At 37.9% G+C, this 21360-nt stretch overlaps 1 protein-coding gene across 1 annotated transcript in view; it reads left to right on the forward strand.

The window, feature by feature from the left end:
- The window catches only part of kcnk3a (potassium channel, subfamily K, member 3a), a 55490-nt gene extending 51557 nt beyond the window's left edge, over positions 1-3933 (forward strand). Inside the window, exon 2 of the mRNA XM_038291875.1 lies at positions 1326-3933. Coding sequence (XP_038147803.1) covers positions 1326-2245 — 920 coding nt within the window. The 3' untranslated portion in view covers positions 2246-3933. The remainder of the gene's footprint in view (positions 1-1325) is intronic.
- The last annotated feature ends 17427 nt before the right edge of the window (positions 3934-21360 follow it).

The raw sequence follows: 21360 nt of genomic DNA on the forward strand, positions 1-21360 counted from the left end.
GGGAATTAAATCAACCCTCAGGTAATAACATTTGGGCTCTTGATCAACCCCTTCGACTTGTGTAACCTGTGGTTATCAGGGGTGTTATCTGTTTCTTTGTCTGCACCGGCTCCAGATGACAGGAGGAAGTCTCAGGGAGTCAAAGCCACGCATGTTAAGGTTGAAGATCTTATGTCTGGGAATCAGGAGGATCATTTCCAGTGTTGTCTGATAATACACAACAGGTTTCTCTATTTCCTTGCCTTAGCTCCGATCGGAACCAAACAAGTGAACTCTGGCTGCTTATTGTAGAGTCTCGATTTGCTTTGGAAGGAAAGTTGACAGACTTTCCTGCTAATCAGCATATTAACCAATAAAAGGCAGAGAGTAGGGAATTGAGATTTTGTAAAGTGACGCCAATAACCTTCTATCATTCTAGTGACAGAGCCTCCTCTTAGCACATTTCAGTGTTTTTATTATACGGTAATTAAAATTGTCACATTTATTTGCTGAATTTGACACTGAACAATTTATATATATATATATATATATATATATATATATATATTAAAAAAACAATAAACATGTGATTTGTTTATTTAAGACAACGCTACATAACATTTGATCCAAATACTAGCTTAATTTGAGACATATGCTCTCCTCACACATCCCTTTAACATGTCAGATAGTAAGGAAAAAGAAAATGTATCTTTCTCTTTATGCAGTATATGTAAATATGGTTACTGTATGCTGAATCTATGGAAGATGTTGCCCTAAACATTAATCTGCAGCCCTATTAGAAACTGCCTGCTCTGAGAACAACTAGCTTCAGATTGTTTGACTGTTCAAGGTGTACTGTAGACTCTTGTTTGCTTTATAATTAAAAACATTCAAAGTAACGCTAGACAGATATTGTCTTTTCTTTTCTTTTAGATGTACAAATAAAGGTGACTATTTACAAGCTAGCCTTCGATGTCCTGTTCATTTGATCTGGAACAATGTTGAGTACTAATTAGGTGCAAATGCACTCATTAGCCAAAGCCACTCTGCAGAGACCAATTGTCAATGAATTATTCAAGACCCCTCTCCCATACACGACATCAATACTTGGCTCTGCCTGCTGCCACACTCCTGTGCCTTCTCATCTCCAATTGCATTCTACCACTGTGAAATGAAGAGTGTTTGAATTTATCAGAAGAGCCACTCATAGAATACAAATCATTTGTGTCTTTCAAGTCCAGGTTTGCAGCATTCTGCCTGCTTTTGTTACATTCCTGTCATCTGTAGATTAGTTTTCATTAGCTTCAGCTCAGTAACCCTGCTCCTTTCTCCCATTTTTTCTACAGGATATGGCCATGCAGCCCCCAGCACAGATACGGGGAAGGTATTTTGCATGCTCTACGCCCTCCTAGGCATCCCCCTCACTTTGGTCATGTTCCAGAGTGTTGGTGAGCGGATCAACACCTTTGTCAGATACCTGCTCCACCGCCTAAAGAAGTGCCTTGGAATGAGGCACACTGAAGTCTCCATGGTCAACATGGTGACCATTGGTTTCATATCCTGCATGAGTACACTATGTGTCGGGGCGATGGCCTTCACCCACTTTGAGGAGTGGAGCTTTTTGCATGCGTTCTATTACTGCTTCATCACCCTAACCACCATTGGGTTTGGGGACTATGTGGCATTACAGAATAAGCAAGCCCTGCAAAATAAGCCAGAGTATGTGGCCTTCAGCTTTATCTACATCCTGACAGGCCTGGCGGTGATCGGAGCCTTCCTCAACTTAGCCGTGCTGAGATTCATGACAATGAATGCTGAGGATGAGAAAAGGGACGCTGAGCAGCGGGCTCTTCTTGCCCATAATGGTCAGATGGGTGGTCACATCAACTGCTTTGTAGATCCGGCCTCCCCGTCTTCAACGCCACCTATGTGTGGTGGTGGAAGTGCCGTCGGAGGGAGCAGCGGAGGGACTGCCAGCCGTGGTTTACGCAACGTTTATGCCGAAGTACTCCACTTCCAATCAATGTGCTCCTGTCTTTGGTATAAGAGCAGAGAGAAGCTCCAGTACTCCATTCCAATGATCATCCCACGTGACCTGTCCACATCAGACACCTACATGGAGCAGGGAGAGGCTTTTTCCAACCCTCTTCACTCTAATGGCTGCATGTGCGGCTTGCAGCATCACTCAGGCATCAGCTCTGTATCTACAGGTTTACACAGCATTAATACCTACAGAAGACTGAATAAACGCAGAAGCTCTATCTGAACATTAGGACAACTATGTTTTACAATCTATTTCTTTGTGGCACTATGTGAGGTAGTACAACAACAATTGTAAGGACATGAAGGGAACACAACCCTAGTGTTGAAGAGATTGAATTTTAATAAGCTGGGCTTTGTTTTAGAATTGAAAAATCTGGTGATTTGGACTCCAGATATGGTACTTCCATTTGCAGAGCACATACAGTTTAGTATCAAGATTCACTTTGGAGCCTCAGAAAAATGCAAGTTGTCATTTCAATAGTATTTACTAGACACCCTCTAAAACTGTTGGGCCACTGCAATATCTTCACTCTGAAATGAACAATGTCTAATTGTCAAAAATGTTGATATGTAAGGCCTAATCTAAACAAGAAGGAAAGCACTGTGAGACATTTCTTCAAAGGAGAATCTGAAGTTTGTCTAAGCCTATTTTCTTTTTTCTTTAGTTTTTTTGGGTAAGAACCTCATTTGATGAGTAAAAATAAGATGTATGTATACTATTATGACACTTACACAAAAAAGTTTTTTTCTTTTTTTTCTGTGTGTACATTTCCAAAGGTTAAGTTAAAGCCAAATCTCAGTTCTCCTTCATGAGAAAAGGTTACATGGAATCATTTAGCTCACAAGTTTAGCATTACTGTCCTGTAAGGCTGATTTATACTCAGAAACTAGGTCCTCTGCATGTGTTTCGCAGTAAACGGGAATGTGCCCCCGCCCCTTCTGCAGACATTCTGATGCACCTCTCCAAAATTGTAGGTAACCGCAGACAGGAGGCCTCTGATTGGTTAAATCTACATCTGCTCTACACTATGTGTATTTCCTGTTTTGTACCTTACCTGTATTGTTTGTATGACCAACATTGTAAAAAATGAGTCTTGAAGTTAGACCAGCTAGAAGAGCGAGGTGCGCGAGAACGCTGGGAACCTTTTTCCACTGGATCCTCACTCTTTTTCGCCCTCATGTCGCTCTGTTGTCGCACAAACTTGCCCCCACTTCCTCACCGCCTCGGTCGTATCTAGACCCACAGCTAGTTCACGATTGTCCCTCTTGCATTGTGGTATAGAATAACATAGCGCAGACCACGCTTCAATATTGGGCATAAAACAGAAATATCTACAACAAGCTCACTGCGACACACTGCTTTGTCCACTTGTGAGATTATAACCATGGTTGTCATTACATGTTATTGGAATTAAGTTACATGTAAAAACAAAATAATTGCTTGTAGTTGTGTAGATTCAGGAAAATTACTAATTTCTAAAATTTAAAAAATTGCGCTATGCATTTGTGTTCAGTCACCCTTAGTTAATACTTCCTCCTAAGTGTGAATGGAGATGTAAGTCTTTCAATATATGTCTCTTCTAGTTTTGCACATTAAGAGTCTGAAACCTTTGCACATTATTCTTTGCAAAATATTTCAGGCACAATCTGGTTGGTGGTTAAATATTTCTGAACAGAAATTCTAAAGTCTTGCCACAGAATTACAACTGGATCTGGGTTTAGACTTTGAATGGGCCATTTATACCAATGACCATATTTTGGTCAAAACTATTCCATGGTAGTTCATGGTGTATGTTTAGGATTGTAGTCATGCTAAAACATGATCGCTAAGTCAAGGTCGGTCTTTTACTGCCACTTTTCAGTTTTTTACTACATTTTTTGTATCTTATTCAGCTTCACCTTCAGCTTCACCTTCAGCTTCACCTTCAGAACCAAACAAGGCAACATCCCAGAGTTTACGTCAACTGGGGGCTTCGTTTGGATTTGTCAGTTTTGTGGTAGAAGAATTTTGAGATTTGCAGAGAAAGGAGATGTCGATGGGGTTTGAACTTCTCTGTACGTCCATTTCACCCCTGAACTATCGTCATTCATCTATGACAATGTAAACTCAGTTTTGCATTCGATGTTTAAAAAGGAATCGCAGATGACCAGCCAAGGACCAGCCAAGGGCCCATCAATGAAAGTGGGGAAATTTTGAATGGCTACTACTGTAATAAAGTGAACAGGATAAAGCTTTTTTACACTGTTCAGCTTAAATTTCTCCCCATCTTTATCCATTAGCTCTTTAGTTAATCTCTCAGTCTTCATGTTGTCTAACTAACATCTGGACCACTCAGAAAACCATGCACTTGCATGCACTGCACACAGGTGAGGAGTATTACAGTAGGTGATATCTGAAAGAGGTTAATTGGCCCAAATGTTATCTAGGTAGTGGTATCATATTACAAGGGGCTGAATACAAATGCAAACACACTTTTTAGGCATTGAAAAAATCTTGAAACCAGGTATAACTTTCCTGCCACTTTGCCACTTTACTTAAAATCTCAGTAAAATCGTTCCATTTTGAAATGTTTCCACAAAATTTTAAACAGTAAAGAAAAACATTTGCAAAGCTCTATGGGGATCAGATAAGCAATGGAGTTGCCATTAGTCCTTAGCTTTTTACCTTTTCCACAGGTTTCTAAAATTACTATGATTTTTCAAGGGGGTGTTCTTGTGCATTAACCAAAATCATGTACATATTGCTCATCATTATCATTTGTGTAGCTGGACTATAATCTGAGAGTTTAAATCAGAGTGTGTAACCTCACCTCTGCATTGTAGAAAAATATATCTTACTCACTGCTGCACCTTAGAGAACTGTTGTTTATGCTTTTAGACACTGGGACTCAGTGCACATATTTTCAAATGTCTCCAACTGTGTTTATATTATGTAAATGATAAGACCTAGGTTATTATTACTGTTCAGAGATGTGTGTCTCTGTCTTTTTTTGGCACCTCACAAACAAACAGCCTCAGAGTTTTGCACGTCTTGCACTTAAAGTGGGGGCAGTTCTTCTGCCCTGTCAAACACACTTGACTCAACCAACTGAGGTCTTTTATGCATTGTTCATTTTGTTTCATGGAAGAAATGACCTTCATCTTTATTATGTTTCTGTAGATTATCTTTGTAGTAAGTCATTTTTGTTTGTTTCTTTTTCTACTGGAAAAAACCTGTTAGCATCTGTCAGCAGCTCACTACTTGATGAGAACCGTGTGTGTACATGTACATGTTTTTGTTTTCTTTTGACCATAATAAACTATTATTTAATTTAAAACAGAAAAAATTGTTTGACTTTTGAATACTAAGGTGTTATCTAAATCTTTTGGTTTGAAGTCTTCACTCAGTGAAGTAATGGTCGCTCATAAATCTGCTGCATAGTTGTTTTTTTTTTAAACAGATGTTTCTTTAAGTAACCAGCTCTGTAAACAAAACTTTAGTGGGTATTTAATTATGATGATATTTTAAAAAACAAATGATTTTTTTCTTGTAAAATGTAGAAACCATTTTCTGGTTTTAGACGCTCTTCTCGTGCAGATATCTCTGCTGTTTTAATTATTATGGAAATCCCGAGTGCAAGAGGATTTTCATAAAATAAATTTGTAATTAGTGAGAATGTAACAATAAAGATTTTTTTTTAATCAAGGTATGAAAACAGGTTTTATGTTCTGTTCCTAAGCTAAGTTTATCACTTTACACTCTCAGGCTGCAACATTCGAAACCACTGACGAGGCAAATTAAGAAGAAAGATATTTTTGTAATGTCTTTGTAATGTAATGTTTTGTAATGCTTAGCAGAAAAATGTTGGCATGCTATATTCATGAAGAAAATGATTCTAAAAGTTAGTATAAGTTAAAAAGTAGGAGTCATAAGCTAGTATTTTACAAATGCAATGCTTCTGAAATTGTATTTGAATTAATGTTTAACCAGTTTTAGAAGAAAAAAAAGTAAATAGGGTTCATTAAGACTGACTTCCTATGGGAATTTCCCTTTTATACACACATTCATGTGGATGTAGCTTTTTAAACATTAGCAGTGTGCCATGATTTTGCAACCAATGACGAGTTAAACAATAAAGCATTTTTTTTTCTCTACAGTACTGGACTTAAAGGAATAGTACACCCAAAACATGATTAGCCTTCATTTTCTACTCACCCCCATGCTGAACAACACTCTGGAGTACTTTTTTGTTATCTCAAATGCATCTGGAGATCTGGGAGGCTTCTTGCTGTCTGCTGACATTCAAATAATGGAGGTCCATGGTGCCCGAGACAGAAAGGTCCATAAAAGTCCACAAAAAACGTGTCAATATTCCTCCATACTGCTCGTCCAATGTATTCCAAGTGTCCTGAGTGGGTAGCATCCAGAATTTACTCGAAACGAAGTCATTTAGAATGTTTTTAGAGCATAAACAGTAGTGTATAGGATTTCCTGAAAGCGCGCACATGCGCGTTCACGACGCTACATGGGATCATGTAATTCTTTATGTACATTATTTTCATTTTATAGTGTCTTTTGACATCTTGATTCGCTGAGTTCGGTTTACTTTTTTTTTTCCAGTCAAATGGCAACGCATCATATGTACACATAACCACAATCAGTAAAGATGACAAAAAGGGCTGAAGCGGAAAGCCCATATGCTCAACTGTAAATTTGCAGTATTTAACAAATGTTAATTTAACGTTTTGTAATGTTTTGACTGATTGATTGACTTTATTGATCTCACAGTGGAGAAATGTACTCGTCACATCTGCTCAAATAGAAAAATAAGGTGCCAAAGGAAGAAAGGTGCATGGGTTATATACAGTATTAACATCACGTCCACATAAATATATATATATGTATATATACATATACATATATATATACCAAAATGATTGACAATAAGGAGTACCACTTATTTTGATGATCCACCTGGGAAAAGAAGATCCTCCACTATACCTTTAATACATGTGCCCACAATTTACCATTGAAAATGTCACTGTTCCTTTGGAAAATGACTAAAATATATGTTTGCAAATGACTGTATCTTCAAACAATATTTTGAATCAAAGATGTTAATCTACTTTTCAGTTAACTTTTTATATTAAATTTGATATATTTTCTTCCTATATTAGAGCTTTCAATGATAATTTATAGTAAGAAAAGGCATTGATCTTTATTCCATCATTAACTTCAATATTGTTCTTATTTCTTATATCAGGTGCGTCTTTTATCCAAGTACTTCTGGGGGCTTAGCGGTAGCCTCAGAGAACATGAGCAGTTTTATTTTTGTTTGCTTGTTTTCATCCCAGATGCATTGAGCTGTCAAGCTGATTAATGTAGAATATCAAATGGAACAATGAGCACAGAACCTGCAATGACCACTCCTCTACAACACTAGCAGAACAAACAGTAGAAAACAACTTGAAGAATCCATAGCTCAGCGGGTTTTAGGACACAAATGACAACTGACAGGCTGCAGTTCTGTATGCTTCAATGGCCAAGCATTACAAAATGAGCGGAGGAAATAGAAATCAGTCTGCAGTGATGCTTCTGCTTGTGATGTGTGAACACCACAGAGGGTTAATGACCTGCTGCCGGTTCTCCAGCTGAGACACAATGAACCTTCTCAGCGGTGACTGATGGGAAGAAGTAACCTTAGGCCAAATCGATGATGACCAAACGTTTTTCAGTTTAATTGGACAAAAGATGGAGGACATAAAACCCTCTGTTCTGAACAGAGCAATACATCACACTCAAATAGTCATTTCTATGAGCCCTTTATTAGTCCGACCAAGATCATGTTCACATCTCTTGTTAAAGCGGAAAATATCTGTGACTCTGACTAACCAGCACTCTGTCAAATACACTATTGATTTTGTGAGAAATAAGACTGTTTAAACCTTCAACATTTTATGAAATGTAACCATTTATAAAAGCCTTTCACATTTTCCCCTCAGTCCCTCCAATAGACATGATTCAAGCATTCTCATTCCACACTTCCTTCCTTTCTTCTTTGCGTGCTATTCACTTAATTTTTCTCCTTAGATTAGCAACTTGTTGAACTAACACTTTTTTCTCCTCTTAATAATCTTTCGATGAGTCCCTTTCAGGGTTAGTAGAGCATACCCACAGTATTAATGAAGGTATGCTGGCTGATGGTTAAGAATAGAGTTTCCTCGCCTTTGATTGTCCAGTACTCCCTTCCTCTCACATCTCAGTTTTATTGCTTAAGCGAGCTTAAATTTTGAAAAGAAACACGAAAGCGGATTTTATCTAACAGGTCCTTCATCTTGAGAGTGGAGATTCCCATTAATTTCCTTTTTTTTTTGCTAGTAATCACATGAAGAGGAAATGTCTTTTTAAGTATTGAAAACCATCTGTTCTGAAGAAGGCAGCAGGATGCTGCATATTAGTAGCTGACATGTCAAAATTACTGTTTAACATTCAATTTTCTGGGTGGGAAATGTTTTGTTTGATGTTTGTATGATACCTACTGTGAACTAATTATGCATTTAAATGCCCTTTTATAAACACAGAATGACAGGGGGCTAATGCCTGTCTCCTGTGGTCGCTTTCCAAAAGGCGGGATGCAGCCTGGACACATTCCCACTCTATTAGAGGGCAACACAGAGACAAACAAGACATGTACCCATGCATGCATGCAGTCTCACCTGAGGGCAATAAAGAGAGAGTGATATGCATGTTTTTGAATTGTGTGGGTAGGTCAGAGAGGGTATGCAAAGGGAGAAAAGGGTTTTGGTGTAGCATATCAAAAGAACAATGGTTCCCTTTTCTTCTGTATTTTAACACTTTTACTCAAACTTTTCCTTTAGCTGCAATATAATTTCCAAGCATGGGATGAACTCCTGTGTGGATTTACTCCTGCATGTCCTTCTATAGAAAACATCTTAATACTTTATAGGGCACTCAGTAAAATACTTTGAAATTCAAAATTTCAAGTCAAGCGTGTTATCAAGGACAGAAAAAGATCTTAATACTTTACTAATATAAAGTGTTTTCATGGCAAAAATCAAGGTCAGTGCAATTACCAAAAGCAGCAATTTACCCTAATATGGTAAAACAATCCAAAAATTGTTTTTATAAGAAATGTGTGAAAAAAAAGAAAAGAAAGAAACACTAATGCGGAGGGTTTTTTTTGTCTTTTTTTTACCTATTATTTTTTTATTTAGCTTGATTAAGTGTTTAACTTTTTTATTTTACCCAATTTACAGTAGGTGACATTTCAGAAGCAACATTAGATTATTGATTATATTCTAGAATTTACACCCAGCTTTAAAAGTACAGTGTACTGTAGGATGTTCTTATTCTAGGTGGATCATCAAAACAAGTTGTCCTCCTAATTGTCAATCATTCTGGTGATATGTTAATGTAAGACTTACACTGCAAAAAATATAAATCTCAATAAGTTATTTTTTCTTAAAATAAGTGTGTTTTTTCTTGATTTGAGGAGGTAAGTAAGACACTTTGCCAATGGAACAAGACAATTTCCTTTTAAAATAAGAAAAAACTATTTTATCGTCTTATTTCAAGTAAATATTATCTAACTATCTTATTTTAAGAGTGAAAATACTCATTCCATTGGCAAATCATCTTATTTACCTGCTCAAATTAAGGCTAAATATACTTAATTTAAGCCATTTTTTACTTATTTCTGGATTGTTTTTGCAGTGTACATGTGCTCATTCCCATTCTCACTTACCGGTGGTGAGGCTAACATAGGGGAAAAATTGCAAATCTTGAAAATAAGCTTCTATTAGCAATGAAAACAGCAACTTTTAAAAGCAAAAGAAGAAATGGGCTTGTGCGTGCTCTTGCAGGGTTTAATAGGTTTTCCCTCTCGGGAGCTGGTACAGAGTTGTGCATGTGCATTTTTTGTGGTGAGGGCAGGCCTTTTAGAAAATTCGCGAAAATCCTCCATTAAACTTTAACCCCTTGAACCCTACGGACCCACCGGCGGGTCCAGCTGCTACATGACCTCGTAATTTTACCAAACCCCCAGTATTGATGTAAAAAACATATTTGGCACAGTTTGGTGACATTTATGGATAAATGTGCCAAAATGGCCTCTCCGCCTAATAAATTTCTCACTAATACCATTCTAAAATAAATATGATTCATCTGATTGAGTCCAAATTTGGTATATTTTTACACAACATTTAGATTTAAAAGTCTGTACTACTTTTTTGTGCTATAAATAATATTTTGCAATGTTTATTTCAAAGAAAATTTTGGCGAGGTTCAAAAAATACAAAATATTTTGTATTTTGTCCCTAATATTTCAGGCAGGGTCAAAGCTACAATGGTGCTGACACCAGAAAACCATTCTATGACATTTTACCATTACAGACGTACCAAAAGTTTTTTCTTAAATCTAATAGCTTTGAGGCTATAAGTTATTTACTTTTGTGTGTTTTTGTGGGGCAGAAATTTATTTATACCCCCTTAGGGTGTAAGAGGTTAAGACGGAGGTGGACTGTGAGTTTGTTATACCTGTTACTAACTGTCATTGCCTTTCAGTGCCTTTTCATTATAGGCGTTAAACTCAGTTCTGAAGGTTAAATTAAAGTGTAATTATATTTGGATAAAAACATACTTCCATATATCTGCTAGAGGTACCCGTTTAGTAAGAATTGGAACCACTAATTCTACAAATCCACAAATAACTTGCTGAGGCAGTGGAACATCAACACAAGACTCCATGCCCCGATCTGTTCACATTCAGTAGCTTTGGATCAGTGTGCATTAAAAGTTACATTTTAAGCTATATTTAAAATTAAAGAATATAAACAATCAACCCTTCAGACCAGGTTTTCGCCATGTGTGCAAGCCAATTCCTCCCAGATTAGGCAGAAAGCTTTTATCAACAAACTCCTAATTAAGCCCTCTTCTAAATGAGCTGGTTTGGCTTTCCAAATCCTGGTCCTCCAAAAGGCATTGCCCTCACAACCTACAACCATGACAACCAGTCAAAATCCGTAAAGATGGTGTAGGGGTATGAAATACTACTTTAGATAAGGCTTGAGCTTGACTGGGGGGCTGCCACAAACCGCTTTGTACAACGTGTTTCCCCATATGACTTCACAAGGGGAAGGATTTTGGTCTCCTCTATTACTGTAATACTTGGGCTTAAATGCTTACATTTTCATTATTAGATTATTACTTTAAGCTTGTTAAAAGGTCACAATGCAATTTTAATTACAAATAATACAAAAAATAAAATATTTTTTCGTTGTTTTATTTACAAAAATGTATTCCACAATTGCTTTTGTACTTGATAACTTATTAAAAGGTTTATTATGTCATCTAATGAGATGTAGGAACGTTGATAACTGTAGAGATAGAAATGAACTGTGACTATAATCCTACTCACCATGGACATTGAGAAGTAGCAAATACTAAGAGTGATAGACTAGCTAATATACTTATTTTGCACCTACCTTCCCCTGTCTTAATGTTCTGCGACATCCAGTTCACTTACATGCTTGTTATTTTACAGATGCTCTAACCCAAAATAAAAAAGCAAAGAGAAGGCCAAAGGAAATTAAACTGAAATAACTAGTGACACTAAGTTAAAGTAACCAGCCTGCACATTTCAAGTCAGTTGTAACATGGGTGTTTTTAGTGATATTAAAACAAAATGGCATCAAACAACAATGATGCTATTCAAGGTCTCCTCCTCTCTGAAGGTCTGACATTAAGGTTGTTACATAACTGTAACCTCAGGCTTTGATGCTGCTGCTGACTGTGGTAGAGTCATCTCTACATACCCCCACCCCCCTTTTCATTCTAATCATTCTGCTTGTATGGATTCAGATGTGACCCCAGCTATGTGGCTAAACAAGATGTTGCCTGCCAATGACAGGGATATCTTCTGATCATGACTGAAGGTGTCAGCTGATTACAGGTGAAGCTCAATGTGCAAATTGAGGCACAGAGACATTTAACATCCAGGACATGGCTGGGTTATAAACTCTAATCTGGGACTATTATTAGACTATTTTTGAGGGAGTCACACATCAGTGTACCCATAAGGTTTACATTAGCATGCTTATTATTAGCTTTCACCACAACAATGATGTCACAAGTGAAAAGATGCATTTGTCACTGGCCAAGTTAATATCAAATACATGTAAGAAACAAGTCCAGCATCACCCACACTTATTAGTACAAATGTTAAAGATGTGTGTAAACCCTGAAGATAAATTAATCTTCTGTTGATGAAGCGTAATGTATCAATATTTAAAAAAAAATATTCTATAATTTATTCTAATGCATTGTCTCATTTGAAAAAAAAAAATAACTTAACAGGCATTTAAACTGATACTTCATCCAAGGTTTTTACTAATAGGGGGTCACTTTGTCTTGTACAGTTGTCCAGGGCATAAAAGGAAAGAGAGCTTTGATTAATCATCTTTGCGCAATCTCTTTAGATCATCTAGAGCAGTGGTTCTCAACCTTTTTGAGTCACGACCCCAATTTAACATGTACTGCTTGTCATATGTAAATGGGACAGATGGACCCGGTATTGAAGGCGAGTCAGAAAATGGGAACTTTAAAAACATTTAATGACAAAAATAACAATACAGAACAGAACGGGACACTGGGTGCTAAGGACAAGTGGACTGCAGCAGCTGCAGGAGGGGGGTAGGCACCACCCTATCTCTAGCCCTCTGGTTTAAAAATTCTGTCCATCCTCTCCGAGGAAGGCAAGATCCAGCCGATGGACTGCCAAACAAGATATTGCTCAGAGCCGTCCAAAGTGTGCCTGATGCAGCAATCCCATTGAGCACGCAGGAGACCGATCCAGGTCAAAGAAATAGTTCAGAACCGGACAGTTCCGAGATCCAGGAGTCAGTAGCCCGATCAGGGGTTCCAATCTGAACATGAAAAGACAGATCCAGGGTTCCAGGAAGGCAGGTTCAGAGTTCTATGAGTCCAGCAGCGAGCTCAGCACAACACGCTCAGATGGAGACAGACAGGCTCAGTGGTAGAGAGGAACATAGACAAGACATGGTACCAGGATAAATGCAGAACTTTAAACTGGTGTCCACCTTGGGGCCAGGCTTACGGGAATTAAAACTGACCTCTACCGCGTTCCAAGCCAAAACCTCGAGGGCTCAACAGAGAAGGACCAGAACCTGCCAATGCACACGGAGCCAAAAACCCTGAGGGCTCAGCGGAGAAGAGGCGGGACACGTGTAGGAGACAGGAGACAAACACCAAACCCTCTCAATCCACCAGGAACTAAAACTGATGAAACAAACATGAATAGCTGACATCAAAACATAACACGAACAAACCAAGAATACACAAATAAACTAAGAACACACGAATAATGATATGGCCATGATAGCAGGGCTGAACCGCATATATAGCAGAGGGAGCAGGTAAATAACATCAATGATAATTAGAGAGCAGGGAGGGAAGGAGATGCAGATGCAGTGTCATGTGGGATTATGACACTGCTGTCCACGACGCCCCCCCATGCCAGATCAATATAGCTATGTTGCATTGAAATAATCAGACAACTTACTTCAGCTCTTAGTCTCTTTTTCATTTTATGTTGAAACACACTGGGAATTTTTGAAAAGAATAAAGCACCACGACAAGACTAACTTCTGAAACAGAACAACAATGACTGCTACATCATATCATTTTGCTGTTAAAATGTAAACAAATATCACAAACTGTATTGTCTTTTGAACAAAATAAAACATGAACAGCTAAACTTTCATACAGTATAAAACAGCCCATGTTTAATTTTAATGTTTATCCTTATCAGATATCCTTTTAAACTCTTAGGAGTTGTGATCTGTATATGCTTCTCAGCACAGAAAAGGTCTTTTTGGACTAATATGTGGATCCAAATGGGAATAATAGATCAGTTACAGCTTTTGACACTGCTGTGTACTCTGTTTCTACTGACAACCAGAACTCTTCCAGAACGCATGCAGAGAAAACAGCCTGTAATATGGGATAAGATGCGAGATCGTCTGCACGGCGTAGTGCAGCCCTGATGACAGGTGGTGCTTACTGAAGGTGGTTAAAGGCCTATCCAGTCCTTCTTTTCTAGCGAATCATTATTCGGAAAGTACTTATTGAAACTTTCAAGCAGGCTCCTGAGGTGAGAAGCTATCATTTGTTTCATAGTTTGAATGGTTATGTCTCCATGAAGTTCTCCAGCTCCGGGAACATTTCAACAGTTCCCAAATCAGCTCACGCAGCCCACCTCCCCAGCTCTCTTTTAAATACTGTGACCTTAGTACACAGGTTCAGCCAACAGTAGCTGATTTTGAGTAATAAAACGCCTGTGTGAGACCAAACTGCTTGTAGTCCTAATGCTAAAATCGTTTTGCACATTTATATTTTTACTAAAATGATTTGACTTGATTTGATTCTGAGCCTCAGAAATCATCTTGCGACCCGAATTGGGGTCCAGACCCCAAAGTTGAGAATGGCTGATGTAGAACTGGGTCTCATGCTCCCTTCTCTTTGGCTCACCTGACAGATTTTCTGCAAGATTATACTGCAGCCGGTTAGCTTCAGGATTTGTCCACATCTTTACTTATTTTGGTTTCAGCAAGTGTTGAGGGTTCTGCTTGTAAGAAATGTGCACCAGCTAACTCTAATTATTACCAGTAATACTCCATGATTTAAGTTTCAAGGCCATATAAATACAGTAGTAGCAGTATTCATGATGACTAATTTGACATTTCAATTTTTGAAACATGCAGGTTCATCTGAGCTCTATTGATTGAGGTTTCTGGTGCTGAGTCATCAGCAGGTCTGTGTGAGGCTTGATCTGACTAATGGTGATGCTGCCCAGGTTAATTTGATAGAGCCAGACAGCAAAGAGAGAATCAAAAGACCAATATACAATCACAGCACAACAACGATAGTTCTGAGGGAAAAAAAGACAAAAAAATGACACAAAGTATCGAAGTTAACATCATAACTGGGGCTATACCCTCTGTAGCCTCTTTTAGAAACTGATGTAACTGATCTATCGGTGTTGCTTAAAACTGAAAGACTGACACATTACATCCTATGGTATTCAGACAGACATGCTGATGTAAAAACAAACCCCAAACAAACTGCCTGGGCCCTGAAAATGCAGAAGACTGATCAATATTTTGGGAGGGTATTCTCCATATGCATTAGGTTGCATGTTTCTGTTTTTCAGAAAGCATTAGAAATGTTCCTGACTTTATTGTGAATTACCTTCAACTTTCCAGCTAAGCCTCTGTCACTTGTGATTAGGTGTCCTTCCAGAAGAACTGCAGGACGATTTGCCAGTCCCTTTGTACTGAGCACAGCCCGGCCACCCTAGAGAAGCTTCTTGATGATTAGATAATCAGCCTGAATATGAGCTGATATGTCTGTAAATTTACAGACACAGCTTGCTGATAATAGGATAAGCTGTTCTTGACAGTGAGCGATGAGCTAAATATAATTATCTTTCATCTGTACAACATCAAAAACCATATAATCGCATAATACATTGATAATAAAATAATATTTGGCAGAATTGTGGTAAGAATCACACATCAAAAGAAATGTGGGCTTTGGAAATGTTTGCCTGGTGCTCTATGAATGACACTTGTGGGAATGAACGTAAACGCACCTTTAAAGGTTTTCTTTTTTTAAATCCAAAAAGGTGGAAATAGGTTAAATAAACTCAATATATAACATCTGGGGAAACTGTGTAGTATTTTCTTACAAATATATGTTTTCCTTTTCATTTAGTTATTTGCATATCCTTCACAGAATCATTCAAATGTTATCCCAAAATAATAAATGTTTAAAAAGTTATCTTGCCTTTTGGGGTCGCCTGGGATGCTGAGCACCACTAGACTGCAATTGCATAATTAGGGACAACCTTCAGTGGCTGATGCATAGTCACGACCAGTGTCCTGCTGTGCTGCTGATACAGTAGTTAGAGAAGAGTTTGGTGGACATAGATGACAGCGGCTCACAGGTCAGCATTTTTTGCATCGCATAGTGACATAATTTAAAAGGCACAGCAATTTACATGTGTAAATTTGTGCAAAACTTCAAAAAAAATTGCTCAATCAGTAACTTTCTAAGAAAGCTATTGACTACTGCTAAGAGTGGTATAATTTTTTGCATTAGAAAGGGATTTTACTATCTTTTCTAGATGTATTCTCACTGTAAAAAGCTATAGCCTCTGCAATGTGTGCTTATCCAGCAAACATGAGTGAAATTCTACCCAGTAGTGTTTGTTTTGGGACATTTCTGCTCACGCAGATTTAAAGCAGGGTCACTTCTCCCCCTCATGCAGGGAGAACATGTAAGCTGTGTCCTAATATGGACGAATTTCCAACGTTGCGTGTAAAGCTGCGATCCCAGTTTAGTCATGGACAAAATGAAAATCTGTCAGTCAAGACTATTTTGAATTATCCTTAAACATACACACAATTTTCTCAGACCAGTAATGCTGCATTATTGCAATTCTGTCTTAATTTTTCTATTTCATAGCCACCAAGAACTCTGTTGAAGGAAGACTTAACAACCCCGGAAGGTTTATCTTTGTTCATGCCCAATATTTATTCTGTTCTGGTACTACTAGACTGAACAATAAAATTCAGAACAATAAATCCAGATATAAGCAAAGCCAATAAACCGGTCTGTAATACAGTCCTTATAAGGGCTTCTGTTGCATGCTCGTTTTCCATACACCTTTAAACCAGACTCAGAACACCAAAAAAAAAATAAAATGCAGAGAAAATAATAGGAACAATGTTTGTCTAGCCCTGTTATGAAATGTAATGAATCCAGTCTTTAACTTTAGATGCTAAAGCAGTTTGCAAACCTCATATTATTTTTTGTAGCTTTTTTGGGTATAATAGGTGGGCTGGTTTGTCTTCGGTAAGTTCCCTGAACTCCCTGAACTTTGTATTCCAAGCTTCACGTGTTCTGTAAAGGAGTGCATTTTTTTTTTTTTTATTGAAGAGGGCGGGTCTTTTCAAAATTTGTGAAAATCCTCCACTATACCTTTAACCAAATTCAAGGTGCATAGCTATGTTTTTTGATTAGTTTAATCACTATTCTATCTCATGTGATCAATAATGTAGACAAAACAAAAACTAAAGTAAAGATCTTTTACCTCCATTTTTTGTATTCTCTTTTTTCATGTTAAACCTGAAGTTGTAAAAATAAAATCAGGTTCATTGATTGTTAGCAGATTTGTGAAGGTTCCTGAACCGTTATTTGTGAACTGTGAAGTCATAAACGGGACAGATTCACCTACAGTAGTATTCAAGGTGAGACAGCCAGTAGGAAAGTTGAAAATGTTAATTAAAACAAACACATTGACAGAACTGAAGCAGGCTGCTGAGGATCTGCGTACCTGTATCAACTGCAGGAAGGGGGCCGGGCACCGTATAATCACTGACCCTCTGATTTAGGGAAAAACACAGGTAAGTGACCACAATCATCTGAACCAAAGATGATTATTAGAGTGAGTAACTTACCTGGTTTAATAGTTCAGTCCATCCCCTCAAAAGACAGGATAAGGCGGGGCCAGTGGGTGAGAGTGAACAGAATCAGGAAAATAGAATCACTTGGGAAATGCTGAAACGCTCAACTAGCCTGAAGATATGGGCTCAAAAATAAATTCCTCAGTTGAACATCAACCTTGGAAATAAACCTAAAACTAACAGACAGGACGCCAACAGGAATCAAACGGGGAACAAACCGAAAGCAAACAATGATCTGGCCATGATAGCTGGAACTGAGCCCAATATAAGGGAAACTGGCAGGTGGATGAGATGAGTGATCATTAGGAGCTGGAAAGAGTTAAGCAGGTGAAAGGCATGGGTAATTAAGGCCAGCTATCACAGCAGATCATGACATGTGATGGTTATCAAATCTCATCAGTAAGTCAGACTGAAAGATACTTGCTACTCCTCCTCCGCACCCAGAATTTCTGGGTATGTGAACATTTTAATAACTAGAAGGAGTTGCCTCCTTTATGCTCACATAATCCTCTTGCTGCAGCCAAGTGTGATTATCACAAATCAAGTCATCGACTAGCAGACTTTTTGAATAAAGAGATCTTATGTTAAATAAACCACATTTAATCATTTTTTACTTTTTCCCCAATCAGAGTTATTTTAATTTTATTAGAATTTTCATGATTTACTCCTTTGGGAATCTTTTCTAATTTATTAGATTTTGGTCATGGGCAAGACACTTTGTGGGTAGAGTAATGAGTGGGTAACAGTAGAGAAGCTGAAGAGAGGTGTGTTAAACTATGACTCTGCTTCCTGGTCTGCACCCTGGGTTGTCAGGTTATTGGAGGACTAATAAATTCAGCCAGATTACTAGAAAGAAGAGCTGCACGATCCAAAGTGGGATGGATGCTGTCTATCTGAATCAGACCAGGCTTTCCCCAAAAGGATTGCCAATTATTAATATAGCCGACGTTGTTTTCAGAACTCCACCTAGACAACCAGCGGTTGAATGACAACATGCGGCTAAAGTCATCAATGGTCAGATCAGGGAGGGGACCAGAAAAAATAGAGGGGGTCCGACATTGTTTTGGCAAACTTACACACCAGAGCATCACTAATTTTAGTGACTTCTGATCGGCATAACTGGGTGTCATTACCGCCAATAACAATCTTACTGTATTTAACCTTATCCTTCCCGTTCTGCCCCCCTGCAAACATTTGACTATGGTACCTGGTGTCTCTAATGCCCCGTTTCTGACTATAGAGCTGCCAATTACCAGAGGGGGCTTCTCAGCGGGTGCGTCACTGGGTGGGGAAGATCGGTTAGAAACGTGGACGGGTTGGTGGTGACCAGTGTAACTGCTTACAGTTACCCAATCTCCTGGCTGCTATAGCACTTTTGGAGGACAACTACATGGGGGGCCTACTTTAACTCCTGGATGTTCAACAGCCTGAAGCCTGGATTCTAACTCTGACACCCTCGTCTCCAAAACTAAAAAAAAAAACACACACTTATTACTAAAGGAGGACAGGGAATAACCGAACTTTTTTTAAAACATACTTTAATAATCCCAGAGGGAAATGATTTATCTGCATTTAACCCATACCCTTGGGCTTAAGGGTCTTGCTCAGGGAGCCAGAGGGGCAGTCTGTGGGAGTGGGGGATCAAACTCACAACCTCAGGATTCAAAGCCCTATGCCCTAACCACTAGGCCACCACTCCCCTGACATAGAGATCAAGACAGAGGAGAGGAAGAAATAAGAGTTGGAAAGAGTCAAGGGAGGGACAAAGAGAAGCCATAGCGATGCTAAGCTAGTACTAGCCTCGACCACTTACTCCTTACTACCAGAAATAAAACTGTGTTCTAAGTGGTTCTGGACCGTTAGAGTTACTTAGATCCAGAGATGTCACAGAAAAAAAGAACTTAATTCAGACAGAGATAGCCTGAACAGCACATAGCTCAGCAATCAAAACAGGAAGTGAAAACGATACATCTCACAGACAACAGCAGTAGCACCCTCTAGTAGCAGGAGGATTCCAAACTCCAAAGTATAATGTTTAATAATATAAAAGAGAAAGAGTTCTAACACAAGCTAACATCTGCACACGCACCTATCTCGACACAATGTTCTGCAGTTAATGTTATTTCCACTTGAACTTATTTATTTCGTGGTAGGGTAAACGTTTATGGAACATATCTGTCTGTGGAAATAGCACTTACTGTTGTTTTCTACTTCAATATCTGGCATTGCTGTTACAACATTCTGCACATCTTCAGATATGCACCAAAGGCTTCTGTTTATAGTTCACTCTTATAGGGGAGCTTTGTTAGAAGGCTTTGAATCTATTCCAGATCATGCAGTGTTGATCTTCTCCAACTCTGCAGTGCATGAAGATTGATTTAAACCTCAGCTGCACTAGTGGGAACAGTGATATTACAGACTTTCCTATCATTTCCCACACCCTGGTTCCCTCCTATTTATATAAAAAAAAAATATATATATATATATATATATATATATATATATATATATATATATATATATATATATATATATATATATATATATATATATATATATATATATATATATATATATATATATATATATATATATATATATATATATATATATATATATATATATATATATATAGATCAGTGCACTGATACATGTATTATAGGCAATTTGGATTTGATTTCTTGCCACATCCCTAAATTCAATCCATATATAGTCCTGACTTGTTTTGATGGACCTTTCTCCTCTCCTTCAATTAGTTACTTTCCTTTATACCTTTTTCATTTAGATTATTTTACACAATCTCTTAATCTGCATTGCAAATGGTTTATTAACCAGCTTTTCCGTAATCAGCTTGGCTCCAGCTGTCTAGTGACCTTTGTGTGAAAAGAAAATGAATAACAATACTAAAACATCATTTCTGCAAAGGTTCCTTATTAAATTAATGTGCAAGCACACCGTGTTATTAGGAGGCCAGGCCTAAAGGGATGAGAGGGCTGCAAAACCGTAAATCACGACGCCACATACCTTATATAGAAGTCTTCAGCTGACTCTGGGTCAGGTAAACAAGGCAAACAAGGCAGTTTGTGTCTCATTGCAAAACAGCTAAAAGATTGCAGTAAAATATCAATGGAGGTTTTAAACCTGCACGATTTAGATATTTGTAGATCCCAGCTATAGAATATAGAATTAACTAAATGATACAAAGTTTATGTGAGAAAGTTTTAGTGCTATCTTGGTAAAAGGTTAATTGGCTGAATATTTTGAATAAGTTTGTATCCTTATCAGATACATTATGCAATGTTTTGTGCAATCAGTACAACACAAGGACAAGTAATAATGTGATAAGTGTAGCTCCGCAGCGCAGGTTGATAATGACATCAAAAATGTGCTCCTTACTTAAAAATAAATGTTTACAGTCAAATTTCACTATTGCAATAAGGACAGTCACTTTTGGAATTTATTTATTCCATAAAAGTAAAAAACAAAATTGACATTTGAATTGAGGAAGCTTCCTGGAGAGGTGGCGAAATGTCTTCAAATCTTGGAAACCAAGTCCAGTGGATTTTTATTTACTTTTACGGAATGACTATGACCTGGATGACTGAGAATCTTAATCAGCGAATTTATTTATTATGGAATTTATTATGTTTTGTTTTGCTACCTTGTGATTTTCTGTCTCTGTGAAGAAGATGCAGCAAAAACTTTGAATTCCAGTGTTTCCTCCAAAATGAGTAAGCCATTACACCCAATGAATAATTCCTGCGAGTCTGCAGTTAAACTATTTATGCTCTA

The sequence above is a fragment of the Cyprinodon tularosa genome, unplaced genomic scaffold (assembly GCF_016077235.1).
Source record: "Cyprinodon tularosa strain WSP-4 unplaced genomic scaffold, ASM1607723v1 ctg303, whole genome shotgun sequence".
Classification (NCBI taxonomy): domain Eukaryota; kingdom Metazoa; phylum Chordata; class Actinopteri; order Cyprinodontiformes; family Cyprinodontidae; genus Cyprinodon; species Cyprinodon tularosa.